The following is a 25,435-nucleotide window of genomic DNA, read 5'->3' on the forward strand; positions in this document are numbered from 1 at the left end:
AACAGCTGAGAAATACTGGCCTTTGTTCCTTAGGTTTGATCGTGACTGGAAGAAGATAGAAGATTTCGTCGGCTCCAAGACAGTGATTCAGGTTTAAGGGAATAACTTACCCTAAGTTTTGTTTGAATTTACTTTGACAAGTTTTCAACTTATTCCTCCTCTGCTGCCTTCTTGATTTTACTATAGATAAGGAGTCATGCTCAAAAATACTTTTTAAAGGTTCAGAAAAACGGGACAGTAGCACATGTGCCACCCCCTCGGCCAAAGCGCAAAGCAGCTCATTCCTACCCTCAAAAGGCATCTAAGAACGGTTCGATAGTTTTTGTTAATCCTTGTTAGCTCGGTTACAAAGGTGATGAATATTCATTTTCAATTACCTGAGTTTTGAATCCATTTTTTTCCACAGCTCCAATGCAGCTTCAAGTTTCAACTTTCTGGGATGACGCATCAATACTGCTAAACAGAGTTATTTCACCACAGCACGAACATGCTACTCTTCTTGGAGCACAAGGCATGCTCTTTCGTCTGTGTTTTCAATTTTTTTTCTTCTCTCTTCTTTTTTTGTGGTAGAACTAGAAATAGGCTTCGTTTTAGGAAGTTTCATGTGCTTATTTATGGCATATAACGCCACCTGATTCAGATGATATTGGACCTAAGGGTATATTAAATGTTAGTAGCCCTTCGACCTCCGGTGTGGGAAGCTCAAGCCGAACTATATCATGTTCTGAGGTTGTAGCAAAACAACCTCCAGCGCTTCACGGTAATCATTTGTGAACAGTTTCATGTTCTGTTTTTTGATTTTTAAACTATATGTTTACTGAAGATTTCTTTGCAGGTGTTCCTGATTTTGCTGAAGTTTATAGCTTCATAGGGAGTGTGTTTGATCCCAAAACGAGACTGGATCACGTTGAAAAGCTCAAGCAAATGGATCCTATAAATTTCGAAACTGTGAGTCAGAGCTTATAAAACTTTCAGTTTACTTGATGTACAAGCTTCACCAATCGCAGGATCGTTTTTGCAGGTTTTGTTACTGATGAGGAACCTCATAGTTAACTTATCAAACCCTGAGTTCGAATCCTCTGTAAGTGTTACATTTAAGATGATTTTGGCAGAGTCTGAACCATTACACTTCTCTAAGTCACTTCTTTTATATATAGTTGGTGGTCCTTATCGTTTCGTGATCAAATATAATCTTAACCTTAGCTAGTCCGACTGTAATGATGCTGCAGAGGAAAGCACTCTCATCATATGAGGTGAACACCGAGCTCCCAAGCGTTACCACTGGCTCATTTTGCCCCAACTCAACAAGCGACAAATCATCTTAAGAAAGGTATCAGCCATTAGTTATCAAGTAAGTCAACACATGAAAACACTTCTCAACACTATCCAGAAATTAATCGCCTGAGTTAGTAGCTATAGCTAGATATCTGCTTAGATGTAAGTCTAGTCTCAGCCGTACGATTTTAAGGTTTGCTTTACGAGTTTAGAGAGTTTCTCACCAGTAGTCTCAGTAACACTCAAAATGACAAGGCTATGATGAATGCTTTTGGTTAAATTTAAATACAAGCCTTGTAGTTAAGTATAAGCTTTGTTGCTAATTTTCTCAGGTCTTGCATAAAGAGTTATATTTAATTCTCACTGTATTTTTGCAGGTTTACTAGTTGGTTTTCCATCTTTAATAGACTTTGAGGTATACGACACTGGGAATCACTATCTTGTCAAGTGGGGCTTGTGTGTAAAGTGTTTAATACGGTTTGTTTTTTTTTTGAGGAGAAGAAACATTGAGTGAAGTTTTTGAGCTTCAGGGTTTTGACCAGGACTAGTTCAGTGAGGTTTAATATAAATATATAATGGGTTTTCCATTTTCTACTAGTTATTGGTCTTCAAGCTGCGGTTGGTGGTCAGTGGTTGAAAAGCAGCCTCATTCTCATCAGCCGGTTAACTCTTGTACAAAAATCTCCTTACATTTTTGTTGCTGTGTGTTTTTTTATATGTTCATCTGTTGAGTAAATCTCTAGTTTGATTTTTGGCTCTTCTAATCATATTATATACTACATGTATGCTACACAAGTTATATCCTAAACAAAGTACTAAGAAATCATTCAAATCCGGCTAACTAATAAATGATTAAGAATCCTTGAATCACACACCTCAGGGTTATAGGACAGAGTTATTGCCGGGTTGTGATCTTCCAGTAAGTGACAAAGGCCTGATTAGTAACACGCCTGAGTTCAGCTTTCACTGCCTTAACAGGTTCCTCACTAAACCCTTCAGTGAACAAGTGGGTCCAGACCAGTGTAGCGATGGCTGCTCCAGACCAGTGATATGGGTCCCATATTCAAACTGCTTCTGACCATCCAATTACTTCTTCTTCCCTGGTTCTCTCTTCACCACTGTCATGCTACATCTACCAACACTCTTTTCTTGTACGTTTCAAGTCACACTTGACATCATTATCGCTCTCTTGGTTGACAATACATCATCTCTTGACCTCTCCCATGCCCCTCATATAGAAGGACTTATTGGGCTTTGTATGGCCTATTAATTGGTCACTCATATAGTTAGGCTACATGGGCTTTAAAATGCCCATTAATGAGTCACTAGTCACTAGCCCTAGATAAAAACCCTACTATATATGATTTATAATACCTGAAGCTGCGAAAACCCTAGAGTCTCCAAACAGTCTCGAGACAGTGAGTGAAGACAGAAAAAACCTCAAAAGAGTAGAAATGGCCGCCGCCGCCGCACGTCCTCTCGTCACCGTCCAAAACCTAGACGGCGACATGACCACCGACCAATCCTCCACCATCCCCCTCCCCGACGTCATGACCGCCCCCGTCCGTCCCGACATCGTCAGCCACGTCCACGCTCAGATCTCCAACAACAGCCGCCAGCCCTACGCCGTCTCCAAGAAGGCCGGTCACCAGACCTCCGCCGAGTCCTGGGGAACCGGACGCGCCGTCTCCCGTATCCCCCGTGTCCCCGGAGGAGGTACTCACCGCGCCGGACAGGCCGCCTTCGGAAACATGTGTCGCGGCGGTCGCATGTTCGCTCCGACCAAGATCTGGAGGAAATGGCACAGACGCGTCAACGTCAACTCCAAGAGGCACGCTATTGTCTCAGCCATCGCCGCCACCGCCGTTCCCGCGCTCGTTATGGCGCGTGGTCACAAGATCGAGAACGTCCCCGAGATGCCTCTTGTTGTCAGTGACTCTGCCGAGGGCGTGGAGAAGACGTCGGCTGCTATCAAGGTTTTGAAGCAGATTGGGGCTTATGACGATGCCGAGAAGGCCAAGGATAGTATTGGGATTAGGTCTGGTGTCGGGAAGATGAGGAACAGGCGTTACATTTGTAGGAAAGGTCCTCTTGTCGTTTACGGTACCGAAGGGTCTAAGATTGTCAAGGCGTTTAGGAACCTTCCCGGTGTGGAGCTTTGCCACGTGGAGAGGCTTAACTTGTTGAAGCTTGCACCCGGTGGTCACCTCGGGAGGTTTGTGGTTTGGACCAAGTCTGCTTTCGAGAAGCTTGAGGGGATCTACGGGTCGTTTGAGAAGCCCTCGGAGAAGAAGAAGGGGTACGTGCTTCCTAGGGCGAAGATGGTGAACGCTGATTTGGCGAGGATTATTAACTCTGACGAGGTGCAGAGTGTGGTGAAGCCGATTAAGAAGGATGCCAAGAGGGCTGTGATGAAGAAGAATCCTTTGAAGAATTTGAATGTGATGCTGAAGTTGAATCCGTATGCGAAGACCGCGAAGAGGATGTCTCTCTTGGCGGAAGAGCAGAGGGTTAAGGCTAAGAAGGAGAAGCTCACCAAGAAGAGGAAGACTGTCACCAAGGTAATCTCATTTGTTCACTCAGTCTATGGTGGATAAGCTGTTAGATAACTTTGCCACTCTGATTTAGATACCTGTTTATGGTCTAGTTGTGTCATTTTGTTAATTGATATTTATTGGTTCAGAGATGTGATCATATTGGTCACTTGCATTGAAGATTTCACTTTGGTCTGAGCGTGTCTTTGTGTTTGTAGACGTTTAGCTTATCTTTGTTGGTGTTTTGAATATAAAGTCCTTGTTTCTAGTTTCTTACGGTGGTTTGAATATGTTAAAACTGACAGGAGGAGGCATTGGCGATCAAGGCAGCAGGGAAGTCGTGGTACCAGACTATGATCTCCGACAGTGACTACACCGAGTTTGACAACTTTACCAAATGGCTGGGTGCTAGCCAGTAATAATAATATTATCTGCTTGAAACACTCTTTCATGTTTAGGGAATGTTTTTGGTTTTGTATCTGTTTTGTCTCGAGTTGTCGGATTATTAAGCTCAGCTATGAACAAGTTTCATTTTCTCTTTTACTTTTATTGTGGTGTTACCTTGTTTCTATCAAACGAATGCTTGAATTTAAGACAATATTGCTCAAGTTTTTATCGTCTGTTTAAAATTTGGAAGCTTCGTTATGTTTTTGCATTTTCATGAAACATGAACCATTCCATTAATCTAGTGATTCCATTTGAAAGTCAAAACAACTAACAGTACGAAAGGACTTTTGAGTAAAGAAGACAGGATGTAACGTGGCATGGAATCTGCTGGAAAAAGATTTTTATTATTGTATTTCACATGCTTTCCAGAAAGCGCGCCAAGAAATAATTAATACTGACCGTGCATCTCACGTCTTCTCTAAAAAGTTCACTGAAACTAGAAGCTTCATTCGAATCATCTCCCAGTTTCTATAAATTGAGTTGCAAACCTAATGGAACGATCACAGTTTTTTTTTCTGGGTTATACAAACATGTCTTTCTTGGTTTGCAGAGAGAGGGAGAGAGAGAAAATGGTGAAGAAGAGTTACCCGGAAGTGGAGGAAGATTACAAGAAAGCTGTTAAGAGATGCAAGAGAAAGCTCCGTGGTCTTATTGCGGAGAAGCACTGTGCTCCCATCGTTCTCCGTCTTGCGTAAGTTCCCCTTCTTTCTCCTTTCCAAATACATTCTAAGTCTTTTTTTTTCCTCGAGAGTGATGGATTCATGTGAGCTTCTTTTGTGTAGATGGCACTCGGCGGGGACATTTGATGTGAAGACGAAGACGGGAGGACCGTTTGGGACGATAAGGATTCCACAAGAGCTAGCTCATGATGCTAACAAAGGTCTTGATATTGCTGTTAGGCTTCTTGAGCCTATCAAAGAGTTGTTCCCCATCTTGTCTTACGCTGATTTTTACCAGGTAAAAATCTTGCTGTGTTGATCCATCAAGTTGTGGTAATTAGGAGTTTATGGTAGATAGATAGATCCATAGATGTGGTGCGGTTGGGAAACATTTGGAAGTGATTTATCCAATGAGAGCTCCAACATATGTTTTATCGGTTACTGTAGCTAGCTGGAGTTGTTGCTGTTGAGATCACTGGAGGACCCGAGATTAGATTTCATCCTGGTAGAGTGGTAAGTCTCCATATTCAACTTCTTTGCCTCATATATCTTCTAAGCTTTTGTTCATGTGATTTAACTTTTTAATTATTTTAGGACAAAGTTATGCCAGCTCCTGATGGTCGTCTACCTCAGGCCACCAAAGGTAAAGAAAATAATGATGATGAAGTCTGAATGGTTTCAACATATCATAGATACTTATTTTCACTTTCTATTTTTTACGGTAAAATTCAGGCGTGGATCATCTGAGAGAGATATTTGGTCGGATGGGACTAAATGACAAAGATATCGTTGCATTGTCTGGTGGACACACCTTGGTATTGTGTCTGTCTGTCTGTTGGATCAAAGACAAAAACAAAAGACCTATGTCCTCGTCTCACTTACCATTTTTTTTTACATTTTAAGGGTCGGTGCCACAAGGAACGCTCCGGATTCGAGGGGCCATGGACACAGAATCCTCTCATTTTCGACAACTCTTATTTCAAGTAAGATTATAAGTTTCTCTCCTTGGATTTTTTTTCTTCATGCTCTCTGGATTGCTGAATCAGAAGCTCTTTGATGGTTGTTAAAAAAACAGAGAGATACTAAGCGGAGAGAAAGAAGGACTTCTTCAACTTCCAACCGACAAGGCTCTCCTCGAGGATCCTCTCTTTCGTCCTCTCGTTGAGAGATATGCTGCAGTAAGTTATACAACTCATGATTAATAATTTATATTGCAGTTTGGCCTAATCATTGATCATATATTATAACTATTTAGGATGAGGATGCCTTCTTCGAAGACTATGCTAAAGCTCATCTCAAGTTGTCAGAACTCGGGTAATACCACATCTTATTTATTGTCCTAGTATAACCTCCTGCTCTTTGATTGTTCCTCATAAACTTTTTTTACTTACAAACACATGTTTTTGTTGTAGATATCCCGACCACAATGGCTTTAAATATTTTTTGGTATGTTCATGTGTGCTTGACAGGTTTTCTGACATGGAGTATGTGGAAGCTGGTGGTGTCTTATGTAGGCCTGGGCACGGATCGGATATTCGGGTTTTTGAAGGTATTTGTGATTTGCTTCGAATGTTACGGATATCTGATTTTTCGATTTGCTTTGCTTCGGAAAAATACGGATATTCGGAAAAACGGATATCCGGAAAATAAATAGATATTTGCGGATATTCGCGGATACTTACGGATCTCTCATTTGTTTTGATTAATACAAATAATCTTAAAAGTTTGATACAAATTTGTTTTGTAAAATATATTTTTTGCATGATATAAAAGATAAAAATTAAAAAAAGCAATGAATCTTCATATTTTGTAAATTTTTAAACTTAATTAAAATTATAATAACACAAAACTTAAAAAAAATTATAATTATCGTAAATATTTTCTCTTCCTTTTATGTAATACTTTTATATAAGTAATAATATGAATAGAATCTATCAAATAATATATTAGAATAATAATTATATAATTTTATACATTTAAAACTTTAAATATAATCAAAATATACATGTATTTATATATTGACGGATCGGATCGGATATTCGCTTCCCAAAATTTTAATATTTGTGATTTGCTTCGATTTTGACGGATATTGAATTTTAGTATTTGCTTTGCTTCGAAAGCTTACGGATATTCGGAATTTTCGAATCGAATAGCAACGGATAACGAATCGAATCAAATTTAACGGATAAAATGCCCAGCCCTAGCTTATGTGACCATTTCTCATCTCGTAAATCTTGTATCATATAAAAGTAAAACAACAAATAAAATAAAAGGACTCCGTGTATTGCACTAGTATGCATTGAGCTATGATACAAAATAATAATGAATGATACGGCTACAAGAATTCGAATTATCTTCACGAAAAAATTGAAGCAAAGACACTCTCTTACCTACCACAAATATCTATTTTCATTTAGTGTAAGACAATCCATCACTGATCATTGACTTGTCAACATAAAAGACTGTATGAGAGATCAAGACTTTCCTTCTTCTTCAACGAAAAAAAAATATCAATGACTGAGCAGACGAGAATAAACTAGAAACTTCCCAAGATCATTGCAATTATCACGGCGGGACAGAGTTCCAATGTCAGGACCGCTTACATTTAAATCACTTGAGGCCACCAAAAGCTTCCTGTCCAAGCACACATTAATTTGGACCCAAGGAAGCCCACTTAATATATTCAGAAAACAAAGGCCCATATCAAAATTACACAAGCCCTCTTTTTTTTTTCTTTTACTCACTCACCGACACTCTCATGTGAAAGTTATGATGCACCTAATTATATTCCTCGACACACTCGGCCAATGATATATGGTTCTTTTACTTTTGGTCACAGACTGTAAAAGCATAATAAAACCATTTGAACGTTCTGAGAAAAGAAAAAGAAAAAAAAAGAAAAAAGAGACAAGTTTCAAACTAGCTCAAAAGAGAAGCTCAATGGATTCAGGAGGTAAGCATCTCAGCATGGAAAGAGTAGAATTGCCACAACTTCACGAGCATCCTCTGATACCTTTCAGTCGCTTTGCCTATACTCTGTGCGAGTTATGCAGCAGCCCAGATGTGTGCAGCAGCCCAACGAACGACCATTTAAATCGTAGAGCGTACGTATACGGAGGGTACCGTTGCAACGAGCTGGGGTGCGAAGAAGCTGTGTTCCATAAAGATTGCACCAGTCCCTTAAAAGAGATCAACCACTCTTTCCATCCCGGCCACCCTCCTCTCAAACTGATCATCCCTACCCTTCCCTTAAAACATTCCGAAATACATACATGTTTCTGGGGAGATAGTTTCCAAGTCGGTTATTGTTGCACGATATGTGATTTCAAGTCGTGTTTGGAGTGCGCTAGGAGATCGATTCCACTTGTTCTTCCTGGAAATCTTTACGGACACCAGCATCAACTCAAACTCGTCTGTGATCCTACTGATGCTGAGATTGAAGGGGGAATCTGCAAAGTGTGTGCGGAGAGCGTAAACCTGAAACTCCTGCATTTTGGATGTCAAGACTGCAAAGAGTTTGTCATCCATGTGTATTGCCATGAAGCATACCACATTTCCCATCCCCAACACCCACTCAAGCCACTTGAAGGTGAAGTCCCTCATTATGCCGCCGACAAGGAGTGTCTTCTTTGCAAGGAGGAGTTCGACGAAGGGTATCACCAAGTTCATCACTGCGATGTTTGTAATTTCAGCATATGCGGAGAATGTATGGGGAACCCACCACCTGTTTCTGTCGAATGCGCCAAGACACATGAACATGAGCTTCATCTTGTTCCAAGACTCTTGAACTTTACTTGCAATGCTTGCGGGACTCCGGGTGACCGAAGCCCTTATTTCTGTCTTCAATGCAATTTCATGATCCACCGCGACTGTATCGATTTACCGCTTGTCATAAACATCAACCGCCATGATCACCGCATCTCTTACACCCCTCGTCTTGGACACGGACATAACTGGAAATGCAAAGTTTGTCGTCAGAGGGTTGATGGATTCTATGGTGGTTATACTTGCTCGAAATGTCCTACTTTTGCTGTTCATGCAAGATGTGCAACGAGAAAAGATGTATGGGACATGGTCGAACGGGAAGGTACACCAGAAGAAGAGGAAATCCCGCCTTACGAGGTGATTGATGCTAACACCATAAGACATTTCAGCCATGATCATCATCACTTACAATTCAACAAGGATGGGATGATGATTCTACCTGAAAGCACACTATGCAAGGCATGCGTCTTCCAGATCGGCGCAGAACCCTTCTACGTTTGCAAGCAACAGCAATGCGATTTCGTTCTCCACGAAAAATGTGCTAACCTTCCACGGAACAAACGTCACGTGTGCAACAACCTGCCATTCACGCTTCACACAGATCCTCACTTCAAATTTATGTGTTGGTTTTGTCGTCAGGACTCCACAGGTTTCAGGTATGAATCTGGGAGTTCTGTGAAAATAGATGTACGGTGTGCTTCGATATCAGATTCGATTGAGCACGAAAGCCATCCACATCCTTTATACTACTCTAGTTCTGGCAAATGGTGTAGTAGATGCGGGAAGGGGATAATAAACTGTTTCTTTATTTGTGATGAGTGTGAAGGCTATATGTTGGACGGCAAGTGTGCTCTTTTACCTGAAAAGGTAATGAAAAACAGATACGATGATCATCCTCTCTTCTTGTCATATGGTGACATGAACAAGGATGAAACATATTGGTGCGAGGCATGTGAAACAAAAGTGTATCCAAAGAGAGGTTTCTACACATGCAACGACTGTGGAGTGGTTTTGCATATTTCCTGTGTTTTCGGAGACTTCTCGTACATCATGCCAGGTTCGTTTGTTCATCTTGGCTACGATTTTACGTGCTCTTTTATCAAGGAAGGCTCCGTGACAAGCTCCAATGGACAAGTGGTGTCCAACAACTCTAGTTGTAGACAACTTTGTTTTGTGTGCAACTCTCGATGCAAACTCCCTTCGGTTCTTAAGCTTTCCATGGGCGAATATGTTGTATACATTTGCTCTTTAGAATGTCACCACAACTTTTGAAACCTGTTAAGGCATATACATTTTCATTAATAAAAAACTTTGTATCATTGTTCTAATGGAAGTTTATAATTATGCTTTTAATCAAATACAAGCGTATACATACTATGGAGACTTCCTCCATTGCCTCAAACCCAGAGGGTATGTTTCAAGTTCATATCCAAAAAGCATCGGGTTGCTTGCTCCTCTTATTCTTGAGGTTTAGGAGCCTTGAGAGAGGCTGTCTTTGGTTAACACAATGTGGGAGTGGGAGTTTCTGAGTGTGTGTGCTCTAGCAATAATGTGTATATTATTGTAATCACATAAAAGCAAAACATGAATAAAGGACTATGTATTGCACTGGAATGCATTGGGCTATGAAATAACTTACTAATCAAAAGAAGACCTCGGTTATAAATTCAAGCAACATGTAGAGAATCAACTGAGAATATTACAGTTATTATTTGTGAAAATTAAAAGATTTAACATTTCAAACAAGGTTTCAATAGGATTTTTTCGTGGACGGTTTCAATAAGATTAAATAAAGACATATTGAGAGTGGAGAAAATGGGAAAGCTTTAGTGCAGGAGGAGAGAATACTTAAAAGAGTAAACAGATTATAAGTAGAACAGAGGAGTGTTTCAAATATCAAAATCCATTAGAAGCAGTAGTAGTCTCTAAGACCTAGGCTTCTCCTTCTTCTCCTTGAAGAGAGCCAAGAGTGAGACACCAGAGACCTTCACCACCTTGAACCTGACTCCGGGAATATCTCCGACGGCATGACCTTTACGCCCGAACCCAGCAATCAACACTTCGTCCTGCAGACAATCCAACCAACGAGTAAGAGATACTAATAAACAAAGGAAATAACTGGTCACTAAGAAGCAGTTTTTCATCTAATAACTTACATTTTCTTCAATGTAGTTCAAGCAACCATCGTTAGGGACGAACGCAGCAATCTTTTTGCCGTTCTTGATCAACTGAACTCTAGCACATTTACGAATGGCAGAGTTAGGCTGCTTGGCCTCAATACCACTGCATGATTAACACAAGAACTTATCAAGATCAATGTTAAAACAGCAACAAAAGAGAGTAAGTTGCATTGGGAACTATAATACGCCTTAGAAGGAAAGTGCAAAAGTCTTTACATTTTCTCAAGGACGATACCCTTAGCGTGAGAAGATCCAGCAAAAGGCTTCTTCCACTCATTGCCTTGGTGACTCTTCTTGTACTGCTTGTCCGCCCACCTCTGGTTAATCCTAAGCCTCTTCAGCTTGCGCCCAGCTCCCATACCACGTGTCTTACTGATGATATTAAAAGAGACAAGCCGACAACAAATTAAGAATCAAAGGCTTTACTAGTTACAATGACACTTAAAGTCATAAACATTTCAGCTTCGAAACCCCAAGAGAAGAGTTATAGCAGATCACCATTTCCATTAAGCGTTGAGAACTCAGAGGTGCCAACGATGTAATAATCAAAAATCTCAAAATCTAACAGTAACAGTCCAATTACTAGATGACGAGTCAGCAGACAATGAAACAACAATCCTTAAACCCAACAACACGACTAACATAATCACTAGGTGAGATTGAGGATTAAGGGATCTAAGAGATGAAACCAAGTACCCCATGTTGACGACGGCGAGATAGACGGAACAGAGATGCTGCTGCAACTGCGAAAAGGCTCGACCTTTGAGTTCGTTAGAGAGAAACCCTAAAGCTAAAGAGATAAATTATATATACGGTTGTCAATCAATTAATTCAAACCGGTTTGGTCTAAACCGGTCTCCTATAAATTATTTCATATTACAGCCCAATATTTAACTTCTAAATGTTAGCCCATTAAGCCCAATATATGAGAGAGAGAGGGGAAACATTCCTGTCCGAGTCACGTGCACCGACCGACTACCCCCACCACTCTACCATTATCCGCCACGTCAGCAACACGTCAAACTTCTGAACAAAACACCGGGTGTAGCAGGTAAAAGGCACACAAAGCGAAGCAAGAGAAAGCGCACGACACGCACCGGTTCAGCCGGTACCTCTCCGTCGAAAACACGACATGCGCGTCTGTCCATCTATCTTATTAAAACAGAAACATTCTATTAGACCTAACATTTATTTTGTAAGTTTTTAAATTAAATACACCTTTATACTTTATAGTTAAACTTACATTAAATCATTAATGTTTCTTTATTTATACTACTATCTATGTTTCCAAACAATATATTTATTTCTTTATACTACTATCAATATTTCCAAACAACATATTTTTTATACTACTATCAATATCTCCAAACAATACAATAATTAATCTTAGTTATGTTATATCTATCATTTTCTTTTTAAAATTTTGTAGAAACGTCATAATTTCATAAATTGTAAAATAATGAACTTTAAAATTTGGAGTATAAGATTACAAATTATGAAATTATTACAATTTAAATCAAATTAGATTACATATCGGTCATCCAACAGTTCAATCGGTTAATCTCGGGTTTTAGTAATTTTTTTAATATGAATATTTTAAAAACCTAAATTGAATTGTCACATCTCCGAATTAACCGGTAAATCACAATCGGGTTGAATTTAAAAACGCTGATTTAAATGCAAAAATATTTTAAATACACACTTTTAAAAATTATCAAAATATTTGTTAAGTTGTTAGTGAATTTTTTTATCGTAAAATATTCTGCCCTTCCAAAGCGCGGGTCAAGATCTAGTTTTTCATTAAAGGCGATGTTTGATCTAACGGTCAATATTAGTTTATTAAAAGAACAAAACAAAAACAAAGATGAAAGAGATGAAGAAGCTCGTCAATGGCGGAGAACTTGGTTAACTTTCGGTTACAACATTATTTTAATTAAAAAAGTAAAATTATTATATTTAAATATAGATAGAGAAAGTGAGCTTGAAGTTCACGCTTGTAAAAAAGGTGTCAGTTGCAGCTCACTCTCGCCATGTTCTCTCCTCTCCTCGCGCTCTTTGTGTGTTGATTGTTGTTGTTATCTTCTTTGATGGAGGAGATGCGGAGAGGAGTGCCTACGTGGCAGGAAGAGTTAGCGAGTCTCATGGACGGAGGAGTCCAATACGACGACGGATCTCCCATCGGTCAAGATTCCAGGTCAAACAGCACACCTTTCGGGTCGGTGGTGGATGGATCCGGATCCGGATCCGAACCAGCCGAGAGTCTGAAGGACCAGGTCAAAGGCTTTATGAAGTCATGGGGAGAGATGCTTATGGATCTCGCCGTGGGATGCAAGGACGTCGCGCAGCAGACTCTGGTCAGCGAAGACTCGGTCGTGGTGCGTAAGCTCCGTAAACCAGCTGCTAAGCTTAGTTTCCTCAACGAGTACTTGCCTGAGGATCGTGATCCCGCTCACGCCTGGCCTGTCATCTTCTTCGTCTTTCTCATTGCTCTCGCAGGTATTGTTATCACTTTTAAAGCTGTCTTTGGTTGCGAATCTTTTAGAAGTTTCTGAGGTTGTTGTGTTGTGTCTGTTAGTGCAAGAGGCTTTGTATGCTTTCTCTGACATTATCCAACTGTTGAAAATGCAGCATTGAGTTTTGGTTCCGACAATGAAACACCAGTCACCGTGTTAAAGAAACTCCGTGTCCATCCTCCCGGTGCAAGACGCGTGGAACTACCTGACGGTAGATATTTAGCTTATCAGGAGCTTGGTGTTTCATCCGACAGAGCTAGATACTCTTTGATCGTTCCTCATTCTTTTATGTCCTCTCGTCTCGCAGGTAATGTAAATAAATAAATAAAAACTTCTTTTTATTTATTCACTTTCTACTTCTTTTACTAATCTGATTTTTTTTTTTTGGGGCCTCTAATGAAAGGTATACCTGGAGTGAAAGACTCGTTGCTCAAGGACTATGGTGTCCGTCTAGTATCATATGATCTTCCAGGGTTTGGAGAGAGTGATCCTCATCGTGGTAGGAACCTTAGCTCATCAGCTTCGGATATGATTGATCTAGCTTCTGCTCTTGGGATTACTGAGAAGTTCTGGTTACTCGGATATTCCAGTGGTAGTATGCATGTTTGGTCTGCGATGAGATACTTTCCTGACAGAATAGCTGGTAACATTTATTTTTTAAAAAAATAAGATTTTGAATGCATCAGAGACTATTGATCACTCAATTATTGTGTATTTATGAATCTTAACAGGAGTTGCCATGATATCTCCTATGATCAATCCGTATGAGGCGAGCATGAGTAAGGAAGAGACGGCGAAAACGTGGGAGCAGTGGCTAAGAAAGAGGAAGTTAATGTACTTTTTGGCTCGTAGGTGGCCGAGTCTTCTTCCTTTCTTCTACCGCAGGTCCTTCCTCTCCGGTTATCTTCAGCCTCTGGATCACTGGATGTCAATCTCATTAGGAGAGAAGGTAAAAGTCTTTATATATATATATATATATATATATCAAAGGGTCTCTTCCACAAACTAAACACAGTTCTACCTTCAGGACAAACATGTGATGAGAGAACCAGTCTTTGAAGAACATTACCAAAGGAACGTGGAAGAGTCTACACGCCAAGGAACCGCAAAGCCATTCGTGGAAGAAGCCGTGTTACACGTGTCAAACTGGGGGTTTAGTCTTCCTGACTTCCGGTTGCAGAAGAAGTGTAGAACCAACGGGGTACTTTCTTGGCTTATGTCGATGTACAGCGAAGCGGAATGTGAGCTTGTTGGGTTTGGGAAACCCATACACGTATGGCAGGTTTGTCTCTAAAAGCCTCCATCTTAAGGATCCTTTTTCCGAGTTATGAGTTTTACATTTTTTTGCTTGTGGTCACATAGGGTATGGAGGACCGGGTTGCACCACCTTCGGTGACGGATTACATTAGCCGGGTCATACCAGAAGCAACGGTGCATAGACTACCAAACGAAGGACACTTCTCTTACTTCTTTTTCTGTGATGAGTGTCACAAGAAGATATTCTCTGCTCTATTTGGAGAACCTCAAGGTCTGATAGAGTTAACAGAGCAAAGAACAGAAACCTATAAACCGGATCAACCGGAGACCGGTTCATCCAACATTAGTACTACTTAAGGTTAAGTAAACAGAGTTATAGAACTATAGAAAAGAAAAAAAAACACGTTGTTTCTGGAACTTACTTCCATCATAAAGAACTGTGTAAATAACACCAAGAGGATGCTTTCTTGCTTTTTCTTTTCTTGGTTGAAACTTTCACATTTGATATATAGGTTATAAAGAACCAATACTTCATTTTATGATCACTATGTAGCACTACAAAGAGTGCCAAGTGGATTTCTTTTTGAAGCAGCAATTTCGATTCTTTTTCTTTGTTTAGTTCTCTGTTGAACTGAGCCTAAGTGAAACGGTTGATACAATTCCACCAATCAGAATCTAGAAAATTTATGTTTGGATCAGGAAAGCTAATACACCCTCTGTTTTTCTAAGTAGGGTTGTTTTAGGTGAATACATAAATATTAAGAAAATTATTATTTTTTCCAAAAGTAGCATTTGATATATAAATTAAGTGTATTAAACCAATCATAGATAAATATATATTATTTCATTGGTCATAGTATACCCAATAAAAATAAAAATTACCTAAAATTATGAATACTACTTATGTTTTGTAACAAATTTTTTTTACTTAAAACTATTTACAACTAGGTGTTTTATCACGTAAAATAAATTTCAAAACATCCATATATACATAAAATTATATATATGTATTTATATTTATTTTTAAATTATTATGGTGTAAAATATTTTGGATAACACCAATAATAATAAATATAGAATATTTTTAGATAATAATGACTGTAAAATTAATGAAATTCATTCATGTTACATTCAGATAAATGGTTAGAAATATCATAAGTTAAGTACTATTTTTCAAAAATACCACCAATCAAAAAATATATTTTTAGTTAATTATTAAATATTTCTAAAGCATGAAAATAATTTCTTATAATGGTTTTTGAATTGATAAGATATTTATCTTTAATTTTTATAAAATTATTAAGCATGCAGGGGACAAAACACCTAATATACTAGTAATTTTAGTTTAAGTTAGGTTAAATAACGTAAGCCGCCGAAGTCGTGTAACCTCTGAATTAAGGTGACTCTAGCTAGGGCTTGAATCAACCGCCATGAAAAATGTGGAGGAGCAGTTCTCAAAGGATCTATTGATAAAGAAACCTTCAAATTCAGTAAGAGCATACTCAGATCCAATCCCCGCTGATCTCCTCATCGATATATTCTCTAGAGTCCCAGCAGAATCTATAGCTAGGTTTCGTTGTGTATCTAAGTTCTGGGGATCTATACTTTGCCGTCATGACTTCACAGAGTTATTCCTCACTAGGTCTTTAACTCGTCCACGGCTTTTATTCACCTTCAACGTAGAAGACAAGCTATTCATCTACTCTTCACCTCAACCTCAAAATCTAGAACTAGATCATGGTGACAACTATTCCCTTGTAGCTACACGTTACAAAGATTTTCCCAAACATTTTACAACGAAAACCCGTGACGACTTATCCAGTGGATTAGTCTGTCTACATGGACCGGGAATAGAAAGAAGAAGGTTTGCTTGTAACCCCGTCACGGGAGAGTTCACAGACTTAGCCAAAGTGAAAGCCACACATACTAGAAAGACCTACGTTGGTTACGATCCGATCAACAAACAGTTTAAAGTGTTGTTTCTGGCCATTAATGGAAGACACAACCATGTTGTGACATTTGGGAATAGAAAACGAAGATCCACTATTGAATGCAAACGCGGACATGCTGGTCAATATGGTCAAGTATGCATCAATGGTGTTTTGTATTACGGAGCTTACTTTAAAGAATCAAAATCTCGTGTGATAGTTTGCTTTGACTTTAGGTTTGAAAAGTTTAGTTTTATTGAGCTAGATCGTGATATGCATAATGTCTCTTTATTCAACTACAAAGGTAAGTTAGGTGCATATAAGTTCTCCAACAGCTACGGGCAAAAACTTGTGTTGTGGGTTCTAGAAGATGCTGAAAAACATAAATGGTCCGGAAGTATGTGTGTGTTGTCTCATTTATACAATGAGAAGATCGGGGACAACTATTACATTGTTGGAATCACTAGTGCAGGTGATATTGTGTTTATGCCGTTTGGTCAACTAATCCCTAATTTCCACCTTTTCTTTTACAATATGGAGAGGGAGACTTGTACAAGACTCGATATTGAGGGATTTGGAGAGTTTGGGCATCATAATTTTCAAGTTACCACCTATCTGAACTTTGTAGAGAATGTGACGCCTTTGTAAGTGTTATCAAGGCTTCATTCCTTGTAGACTTTGGGTTTCAACTCTTATGATATTATTTATTCTTCCCCTTGATATTATATGGATTTTAACTTTACAGCAACCTAGTAAATATGGATTTATATAATATGATGTAAAATAGTTTTGGATAACATCTTTTTTTTTTTTATCATCTGGTAGATTAATATTAGATCCAACAACATTTTACACATCGGATTTGCATACCCTAAACAGAGCCAAGAGCCGGCGAGGTAACATATACCACCCGGAACCATGAAGTTTTGGATAACATCATATATAATCTTTTTAGATAATAATGAAATATAAAATTCTGGGTGATTATATATTATGTGACTATATATTAAAATATAATCAATTTAATATTACTAAACTAAATATAATATTAAACATATGTAAATAATATGTTATGGAGAACATGATAAATAAGCAAAACCACCTAAAATCATAGAAAACATTTAGCATTTAAGGTTATTCGAATGTTCGCTTTCATTTCCAACTCGAAATATAAAAATTGCCTATTATTTATAAAATAAATTAAATAAATTATTTTAACTATTCGTGCCATATTGGAAATGATTAATTTGAGATTTTTATTTCATATAACTTATATCTTCATTATTCAATACTATAAAATTATGTTCAGATCAGATTCTATTGAATTTAATGATGAATAACACTCTAACTTGCTAACACTTATTCAATCTGAAAGGATAACTTCTGTCCCAAAAAAAAAGAAAACATAATTAGATAATCGAACTAGAGTGACTTCCAATTTGGTTCCTACATTCTAATCTACCTAAGAAACATACATCAACGTCTGATCACCCTTCTTCCTGATAGACCAATAACTCAATCTCACCAAAAAAAAAAAGTTTCAAAACGGAGAGCCAGAGCTCTTGGATTTGCCAAGCATCATGTCTTTAGCTTCGTTGATCTTAGACGCAAGGTAATGGCTTCCTCCTGCATCTGGATGGTTAGCCACCATCACTCTCCTGTGAGCTTCCTTCACCTTCTCCGCCGCTACACTCTCCCTGTTCACACCACCACATGTAAAAAAAAAAATGTATCAAGCCACAATTATAAAATGAACCAAAAAATCATATGGAAAACAGAACAGTAAACCTTTGAGTAAGAGGACATAGCTAATAATGTCTATTGATGATCGTTTACCAATGAATCTCAAAGTAAGTTAGTTCTTTTAGTTACCAGAGTTTATGACTGAGGGTAAAGACACATAAGAAACAAACCTAACACCGAGAATAAGAGCAGCTTCTCTCCGAGTCATAGCAGCTTGGAAACCACCTTCGTAGAACTTGCGGAACTTAGGCCTTGGTGGTCTTGCCTTGAACGCTTGCCACGCCTCGATTCCGTATTTACCAGCATAAGCAGCTGCAGCAACCGCAACGCCTGCAAGTATCGGTGCAACCTGGAGAAAACGCAATTACAAAAATTTGAGAAGAAGAAACTGTTTAGTGGTGACTCACACAACAGAGCAAGCAACAAGAACTGAACTTTCACTGTAGGAAAGAACAAAAAGGAGATTCTTTTTCGACACTCTTAATCGAATCAAAAAGATAAAAGATGGATGCTCTCAGTTTCATCAAAATGATTTTTACAGAACCAATCAGTAAAAAAAATCAATAAAGAGCTGAAGAAACCAAGAAAATAAGAAGAGACGCATGTCAATTTATTACCATTTTCGGGGAGAGATTCAAGAGTTTGATCTGATGAGATTAGTAACACAACTCTTAAACAACGTTGGATGATCTCGATCGATTAGGGTTTCGGCCACTTCTTTGAGTTACCTGGACTTTGTCGAAACGCAAGTCGGAACCTTCTAACTCTTTTAAGTAGGTTTTTTCAGATAACCGAACCAAACCCAACTTGTTAAAGTGTTTGTTCGGTTTTCATAATAATCCGGTTTAACTTCGATTTCTTCACGAACATATATTAGCTGGAATCCTTTTTTATTTTCCTAAAATATTTGATGTTTTATGGGTTTGACGATCTATAACCGGTTTGGATTCAGTTTTCAAATTTCTTTTGTATGGTTTGATTCTGAATAAGCAAAATTAAATTGGTATCCATATGGTCTGGCTACATTTCCAGCATTGCTGAAGTGGCTTATTAAACTCTTGGAAATGAAGTAGTATTATTATCTATGAACTTGGCTCAGAACTAACATCAAAAGTATTCCATAATGTAAACCTTGGAGTACATTAGGAAAGGTTATGAGTGACAGAGACTTACGTATACAGTTCACAAAATAAATCATCATGGCACATTATTGTAAACCAACATTGTCACTTGCACTGTTTAAACAAATCTCAGCCCAAAAATATATATGTGTAACGGTGAATAATAGTAAAAATTAAGTTGCTTAGTCACACGGCGTTCTCACCGTCTTTAGAACGCTGCTTTCAACCTTGGGCGGGGCTGAGGATCGTTTAGGTTTGGGTGCAACAGAAGTCCGTTTCTTTATCGGTGCTTTCTCACGTAAAACACAACTAGTTTCCTCTGTAGTTGCCGTGGTGGTGATAACAGCAGCGACAACGCCTGATGATGAGCTCTGACCCTTGAGCTTGCCTCGTGTTGGTTTTGTGGGAACCATGTTGCGACGTCTAGCCGTTGAGCTAGCTAAGCCCTCGTCATCACTAACCGATGAACTTGCAACGTTGTGCCTACGGTTCTTCTCCGAGCTCTTGGTGATTTCATCAGTGGTCTTTGATTTTATGGGCGGTTGGTTTGGCTTGCTCTTTCTCGGGTTTCTTGTGGTCGATGATGATGATGATGATGATGATGGATATTGGATTGAGTCGAGCTATTGAGTTTTTTACGGTTTGAAATTTTGTTGTTTCTACTCCATGTGAGTTACGGTTGGTCGAGGTCTTAACCGACGACTTTTCGTTCTTGTTTTGTTCTTTCTCTGAGCTCTCCCATGGCTTGTCAGCCATCCACCTTTCTAACCAGCTCCAACCCCAAGTCGGGTTGCTAGGATCCATGAACATTGTGTTTCCAGATCTCATGTTGCTCTTCAAGTTTTGCTACAAATAAATGAGTACAAATATATGAGTATAAGGCAGAGAGTGAGAGAGACCTCTAAACCCCTAAGAGTAGTTGCATGAAAGTACCTGATGTGTGAATGCATAAGCTAATGCCCTTTCTCTTCTCATTGTCGCCTCGTACTTACTCAACAAACCTGCTTCGATTTTCTCCTTGGACTGATTGCTGTCGTTCCAATTACCTCCACTCTGCTGAAAGAAAGAACAAATATTAGGATATTAGGAATATAACAAAAAAAAAAAAAGTTACACAAGAGTGAGACCTTCGAGGTTCCTAGCTCTTTGGCATGTTTCTGAAGAAGTTGCTTATGTCGAGCTTGATTCTCTTCTGACATCCTGATTCTCCTAGACCGGATCTGTGACTGTACACGTGTCAGAGTCTGCATACATTTAAGTGTATGCGCAGCTTGCCGTTGTACAACCGATCCTTCCATCAATAACTTAAGTCTAGCCAACCTTCTCATCCCCTGTGTCTCTCTTCTTGCCTAGCATTGTAGAAATTTGTAAAAGATAATCTCATACCCTTTCCTCAATTGAAGAAAAAAATCAACCAACACATCTTGATTTTATCCATTTTTTAAAACAAAATGAACAATGAAACAGCATATTAACTAAGCACACAAGTTTTAACCAAAGCCAAAACCAAGAGTATGAATAAAACATACCAAATGACCCCTGAATGTAGACTGGATTAAGAGGGCAGCTGCTTCTTCCTTTGACTTTCCTGCAAACCTACAAGGTTTAGCTGCTGGAGGAACAAACTCAGGAGAAGATGGAGGTGAATCTACAAGAACATCTTCTTCTTCTTCTTCTAGAGGAGGAGGAGGAGGAGGAGGGAAGAGATTCTTCTTATGTTTGACCTTATCAACTCTGACCTCAAACTGAGGAGGAGAACTTCTGGATGAAGCTACTAATACAGGATAAGAGATCTCACTATTCTGATACTCAACCGATTTATGTTTCAGTTTCTGTAATCAAAAACATATTTAAAAAAATAAAAAAAATTGATAAAAGGCACAAGAATATGAATCTGTTACATGACATCTAAACTCAGTGGTACCTTTAAATCTTGGCTAAGAGCCTTCTTAACGTTCTTCAGCCATTTCGCTTTCTTGACCATCTCTTCTTCTCTTTTCTGATCAGATGATCTCCAAGTTCAACTTAAAAAACCTTTCTAAAAAAACACTCTTTAATGGTTATGTATGTGCGACTTTCTTTGGAGATAGAAATGCTAAATAAGAATTTGAATCGGTCGACCTTTTTGATCTTTGCTAAATTGAAAAGAGATCCTCCTCACGTTGTCATCACTCTCTCGACTTCAAGCAGGTAGAGTATTATTTGTGTGAGACCCCACTAACAGCTTGCCGCTCTTTTTTTTTATATATCTACTTCTAACGACTTTTTATTATATGAACGTAAACAAAACAAATTAAAAGAAGGAACTCAGTTTGACAACTTTTACTCCAAATCGAGACATTGAATTTGAATAGTGGTAATGATAATTATTGATCTGATTGTTGCTCTGTCATAATATTATTGTATCAATGATTTAAATCCTTCACCTGCTAAAAAGTTATATGCCTACTACAATTTTGTTAAGTTTTTAACAAAAAACAGACATGTATGAGAACGTGATTGTATCTTTTTATGTAGTTCCGAATCTATTACAACGCGGAATCGCCAATAAACTCAAAAGCCTTTCTTAATAATTTAGCAGCGTCTATCTACGCCATGATCGTTAGTTAAAATAATATCAATTTTCTATTTCATACGTGATACATACCAGCCGTGTGGTCGTTCTGGTATATGCTTCGATATATATTTTTATAAAATCCACTGAGCTATAATATCTTACATGTTTGGTTAATAACATGCATTTATATCTTGCTAAATTCCAGAATGATATTTATTTTGAGAATAGACATTTACCTAATGCACATGTCTTGTTACATAGAGAGACCAGACCACTCTCCCTCGGACAAATGATATTAGCTTGTTTGATATGTATAATCAAAATTATATAGAACAGAGAAGATGAATCCAAAATCCCATACATATCAAAATTATAAAAAACTTAGAATTCATACATTTTATCAGAAATTTTGAACTTAAAATTATAAAATTACAAAACTGACTATTTTTAAAGTGATTGTCAATGTAGCAACCAAGGTAATATTGACGTTTACTCTTCTTGTTCGATTTTACTCTCTTTGGGTCGAGTGGATATAGCATCACGTTTTGGCCTATGCTTCTTCCACTTCTTCTTCTTCAAAGTCATGATCCACGACGGAACCTCACATCCCGACGATGTCATGGTGTTGGCTATGTTCCTAAGGAAAGGCATATCTTCTTCCGTGTAGAACGTTATCGCTTCACCGCTCCTTCCCGCTCTCCCTGATCGACCTATAACAAACGTTTCAAAAAGAGAGCGCTTACTTTCACAAAAATGCATCATCACAAGAAGAGAATCAAAAGCACACAAGTGTGGAGAAAAATGTAAACATACCAATCCTATGGATGTATGCAGAAGCAGAGTCCGGGAAGTCGTAGTTTATCACGCAGTTGATCCCTTTGAAATCCATACCTCTAGCGATCACATCAGTGGCAATCAGAACCCACGTCTCCCCTGCTCTGAAGCTATCAACAGCGTTCTCTCGCTGCATGCAGCATCCAGGGTTTAGTTTAGTTATCTCGTTCCAATCATCTCATACAATCTATATATGTGGAGAGAGAGATGATGATGAATGATTACCTCTCCTGCAGGGAGATCGGAATGGATGACACCGACTCTGATTTATCACACTTCAGTTCATCGTAGAGTTCCTTTGCTCGTTCTTTGCTTTGCACACAAAGATCAGTACCGGTGGATTCAGACTCTACAGCCACGTAGACAAAAGGAGTTACACAAAGGAAACATTTGATAACACTGTTCAAATAAGTGAGCTTATTACCTGTGCAAAGCTTTGGCGAAGAGCGAGAAGCTTCCCTTCTTCAGTTCCAGCGAAACAAGCTTCTGCTTGACGGTTTTAGATGCTGTGTTCCTGCAAGAATGTTCAAAACGTAAGATCCTTTTGCTGCAAGAAAATGTTGTGAAGTATTATTATATATACTCACTTTCGGCCAATGATCACACGAACAGCATCGTGCATTATGGAACGCGCAAGCTCCTCAACAGAATCGGGTAGAGTAGCACTGAACAGTGACCGTATGATCGAAGGGTTTGAACAAGCCTTGACCACGCCGTCTATTTGCTTTCAACATGCTCTGCTCAAACAGCTTGTCGGATTCATCAAGGACAAGATACTCCACCCTGTATTCAACAGAGATTAAGAGGTAAATAGGCAAAACACATATAAAATGTTAAAATTCTACATATATATGCTATCGACGTACTTGCTTAAGTCGATTTTTTTAGCCTTGATGGCTCGTTTAAGCCGCCATGGGTGTTGATATGAGAACATCACACTGCAGCTTCGAGAAATCAGCAGTTTTGGCGAGGGTTTAGTCATTAATCTGATGTTGAACTTGCTTCCTTTGATAAGTTTTTTCCCTTCTCTAGCTGTTTGAGCAGCTAGCTCTCGTGCAGGAGAGAGGATGACTGCTCTTATACCATCAGTTGGAATGGCGCTGAAAAACAACAACAACAAGAAAAGAGAGCATGATTCAAGAATCAGAAACTGCGAAATCGAGAGGGTTACAGAGTAGAGAGAGTAGTTTCATACCTTGAGTTTTATAAGCATGGGGCAAATAAAAGCAAAGGTCTTTCCTGACCCAGTTGGAGCACAGGCAAAACATTCACGACCCTGACATTAAGCAAAAAGCAAAACTCAAAACTGGAACAGATACATCTATCTCTTTGTTTCCCCATCAACCTAAGTGTCTCTGCCGTAATGAATAAAGATCATCATACCGATAGGAGAACTGGAATAGCCTGCCTCTGGATTGGAGTAGGCTCTCTAAAATCAAGTCCAGCCAAATTGCGTAATATGTATTTCTTACAACCATACCTGTAACAAGATAATCAACACACCAACATAGCTAAAAGCATGTCAATGGACAAAAGAGTAACAGTTTTAACTTGGCTTTCAAAAGTACTAATTCCTATCTATAAGCACAATAAATCAAAACTATTGTTAAAAATAAAAATAAGATTCCACACGCACCTGGATGACAACTCTGTGAAGCTTTTAAGTGGGGCTGGAATGTTGTTACCAGAAACATGAATGTTGTACTGTTTCCTCGACACAAGCATCTCGCTGCCATTATGAGATAAACCAATGTTACACTAATGAAACAGAGACAAAAAATTAAAAACAAACACCTCTATTTGCCGGTAAAGCTCCTTCTTGGGATTTTCTAAAGTCTCGTCCTTTGTCTCTTGTTCAACTTCTTTTCCCTTTGTTGGAACGTGACTTCTTTGAGCTCTTGAACACATCGAATCCTTTCAACTGGCTCTGTTTTTCCGACATGATAAAAAAAAGTTGGATCAGACCAATGTTAGCACAAACAAACAAACCAGTCGTTAAAAATTTTCAGAATGTTTACCGGAATTAGCAGATTTTCGTTTTCTCTTCTTAGAGGAGGAGGAAACTGCCTTCTCTTGCTCAGGCTCCTCTTCTTCCTCCTCAAGAAGCTCAGTTTCTTGTTGTGAGCATCTCATCCTCCTCCTTGCGATTCTAAAACACAGCAATGTCGATTTCAGAACAATAAGAAAGAGCTGATGATTCACACCAAGGCTAACAACAAGAGGTAGAACAAACCTTAAACTTGGCGAAATCTGGAGCAAACTTCTTCCTGTTGAAGTTCGTTCCACCGAACAGAAAATTCACGCTTTTCTCCATCTTCTCCAAGAAGTGTAAAGTACCGGTGGTGACACTGGCGACGGCGGAGAGACGGCAGCGAAGAACCAGGGGTCTCTTTCAGGTTATGGGGGTTTAACACTTAGGGTTTTGGTATTGTCGTCGTTTTCAAATACTGTCGAGGGCAAATTCGTCATTTGGTGTCTATAAACCAAAACAGAGGCCGAACCATTACTGATTAAATGGGCCTTTAAAAGCCCAGCTTAAACAGAAGGCCTAATATTTTTGGGGGGAAACATACGATATTAATACGACAGAAGCCCTAATTTTAAAAATCTAAAAATGAGTTT

The 25,435-nt window shown here is 38.8% G+C and overlaps 10 protein-coding genes across 10 annotated transcripts; 6 read left to right on the forward strand and 4 right to left on the reverse strand.

The window, feature by feature from the left end:
- Positions 1–4: 4 nt before the first annotated feature.
- LOC130503753 (protein REVEILLE 8-like) lies at positions 5–2,098 on the forward strand (the record flags this gene model as incomplete). The annotated part of the gene is made up of 8 exons (XM_056998315.1): positions 5–91; positions 187–310; positions 407–511; positions 641–760; positions 836–948; positions 1,022–1,081; positions 1,230–1,351; positions 1,653–2,098. Coding segments are annotated over 7 exons (705 nt in total), but the record flags the coding sequence as incomplete, so codon positions are not given.
- Positions 2,099–2,648: 550 nt separating this feature from the next.
- Positions 2,649–4,417, forward strand: LOC130503752 (60S ribosomal protein L4-1). The gene is made up of 2 exons (XM_056998314.1): positions 2,649–3,836; positions 4,115–4,417. Exons 1-2 carry the CDS (start codon positions 2,730–2,732, stop codon positions 4,226–4,228), a joined length of 1,221 nt encoding a protein of 406 aa, XP_056854294.1. The 5' UTR covers positions 2,649–2,729; the 3' UTR covers positions 4,229–4,417.
- A 332-nt stretch (positions 4,418–4,749) lies between these two features.
- Positions 4,750–6,688, forward strand: LOC108812703 (L-ascorbate peroxidase 2, cytosolic). The gene is made up of 9 exons (XM_018585035.2): positions 4,750–4,947; positions 5,039–5,213; positions 5,363–5,428; positions 5,510–5,558; positions 5,648–5,730; positions 5,819–5,898; positions 5,991–6,093; positions 6,171–6,229; positions 6,385–6,688. Exons 1-9 carry the CDS (start codon positions 4,787–4,789, stop codon positions 6,563–6,565), a joined length of 957 nt encoding a protein of 318 aa, XP_018440537.2. The 5' UTR covers positions 4,750–4,786; the 3' UTR covers positions 6,566–6,688.
- Positions 6,689–7,587: 899 nt separating this feature from the next.
- LOC108812701 (uncharacterized) lies at positions 7,588–10,038 on the forward strand. The gene has a single exon (XM_018585032.2). The coding sequence runs from the start codon at positions 7,730–7,732 to the stop codon at positions 9,950–9,952; it is 2,223 nt and encodes a 740-aa protein (XP_018440534.1). The 5' UTR covers positions 7,588–7,729; the 3' UTR covers positions 9,953–10,038.
- A 378-nt stretch (positions 10,039–10,416) lies between these two features.
- On the reverse strand, positions 10,417–11,682 carry LOC108809706 (40S ribosomal protein S23-2). The gene is made up of 4 exons (XM_018581862.2): positions 11,557–11,682; positions 11,077–11,232; positions 10,837–10,963; positions 10,417–10,746 (listed from the first exon to the last, which is right to left on the reverse strand). The coding sequence occupies exons 1-4, from the start codon at positions 11,559–11,561 to the stop codon at positions 10,606–10,608; spliced, it is 429 nt and encodes a 142-aa protein (XP_018437364.1). The 5' UTR covers positions 11,562–11,682; the 3' UTR covers positions 10,417–10,605.
- A 1,086-nt stretch (positions 11,683–12,768) lies between these two features.
- On the forward strand, positions 12,769–15,169 carry LOC108806060 (uncharacterized). The gene is made up of 6 exons (XM_018578085.2): positions 12,769–13,356; positions 13,489–13,680; positions 13,777–14,016; positions 14,105–14,322; positions 14,401–14,655; positions 14,736–15,169. Exons 1-6 carry the CDS (start codon positions 12,948–12,950, stop codon positions 14,985–14,987), a joined length of 1,566 nt encoding a protein of 521 aa, XP_018433587.1. The 5' UTR covers positions 12,769–12,947; the 3' UTR covers positions 14,988–15,169.
- Positions 15,170–15,981: 812 nt separating this feature from the next.
- LOC130503754 (putative F-box protein At1g53360) lies at positions 15,982–17,206 on the forward strand. Its single transcript, XM_056998316.1, has one exon. It carries the CDS (start codon positions 16,061–16,063, stop codon positions 17,204–17,206), a length of 1,146 nt encoding a protein of 381 aa, XP_056854296.1. The 5' UTR covers positions 15,982–16,060.
- A 685-nt stretch (positions 17,207–17,891) lies between these two features.
- On the reverse strand, positions 17,892–18,937 carry LOC130503755 (mitochondrial import inner membrane translocase subunit TIM14-2; the record flags this gene model as incomplete). The annotated part of the gene is given in 3 exon segments (XM_056998317.1): positions 17,892–18,255; positions 18,472–18,650; positions 18,919–18,937. Coding segments are annotated over 3 exon segments (339 nt in total). The 3' UTR covers positions 17,892–18,098.
- A 667-nt stretch (positions 18,938–19,604) lies between these two features.
- Positions 19,605–21,499, reverse strand: LOC108807549 (protein IQ-DOMAIN 1). The gene is given in 7 exon segments (XM_018579829.2): positions 19,605–20,024; positions 20,027–20,070; positions 20,073–20,268; positions 20,356–20,475; positions 20,550–20,771; positions 20,952–21,254; positions 21,347–21,499. Coding segments are annotated over 7 exon segments (1,365 nt in total). The 5' UTR covers positions 21,407–21,499.
- Positions 21,500–22,421: 922 nt separating this feature from the next.
- LOC108807123 (DEAD-box ATP-dependent RNA helicase 57) lies at positions 22,422–25,226 on the reverse strand. Its single transcript, XM_056998318.1, is given in 21 exon segments — positions 22,422–22,689; positions 22,793–22,943; positions 23,039–23,082; positions 23,085–23,133; positions 23,136–23,162; positions 23,238–23,293; positions 23,296–23,327; positions 23,401–23,540; positions 23,542–23,596; positions 23,680–23,723; positions 23,725–23,783; positions 23,786–23,903; positions 23,905–23,913; positions 24,009–24,089; positions 24,197–24,293; positions 24,450–24,542; positions 24,606–24,685; positions 24,687–24,727; positions 24,832–24,937; positions 24,939–24,962; positions 25,047–25,226. Coding segments are annotated over 21 exon segments (1,608 nt in total). The 5' UTR covers positions 25,128–25,226; the 3' UTR covers positions 22,422–22,468.
- Positions 25,227–25,435: the final 209 nt, after the last annotated feature.

The sequence above is a fragment of the Raphanus sativus genome, unplaced genomic scaffold, assembly GCF_000801105.2.
Source record: "Raphanus sativus cultivar WK10039 unplaced genomic scaffold, ASM80110v3 Scaffold1104, whole genome shotgun sequence".
NCBI classification, from domain to species: Eukaryota; Viridiplantae; Streptophyta; class Magnoliopsida; order Brassicales; family Brassicaceae; genus Raphanus; species Raphanus sativus.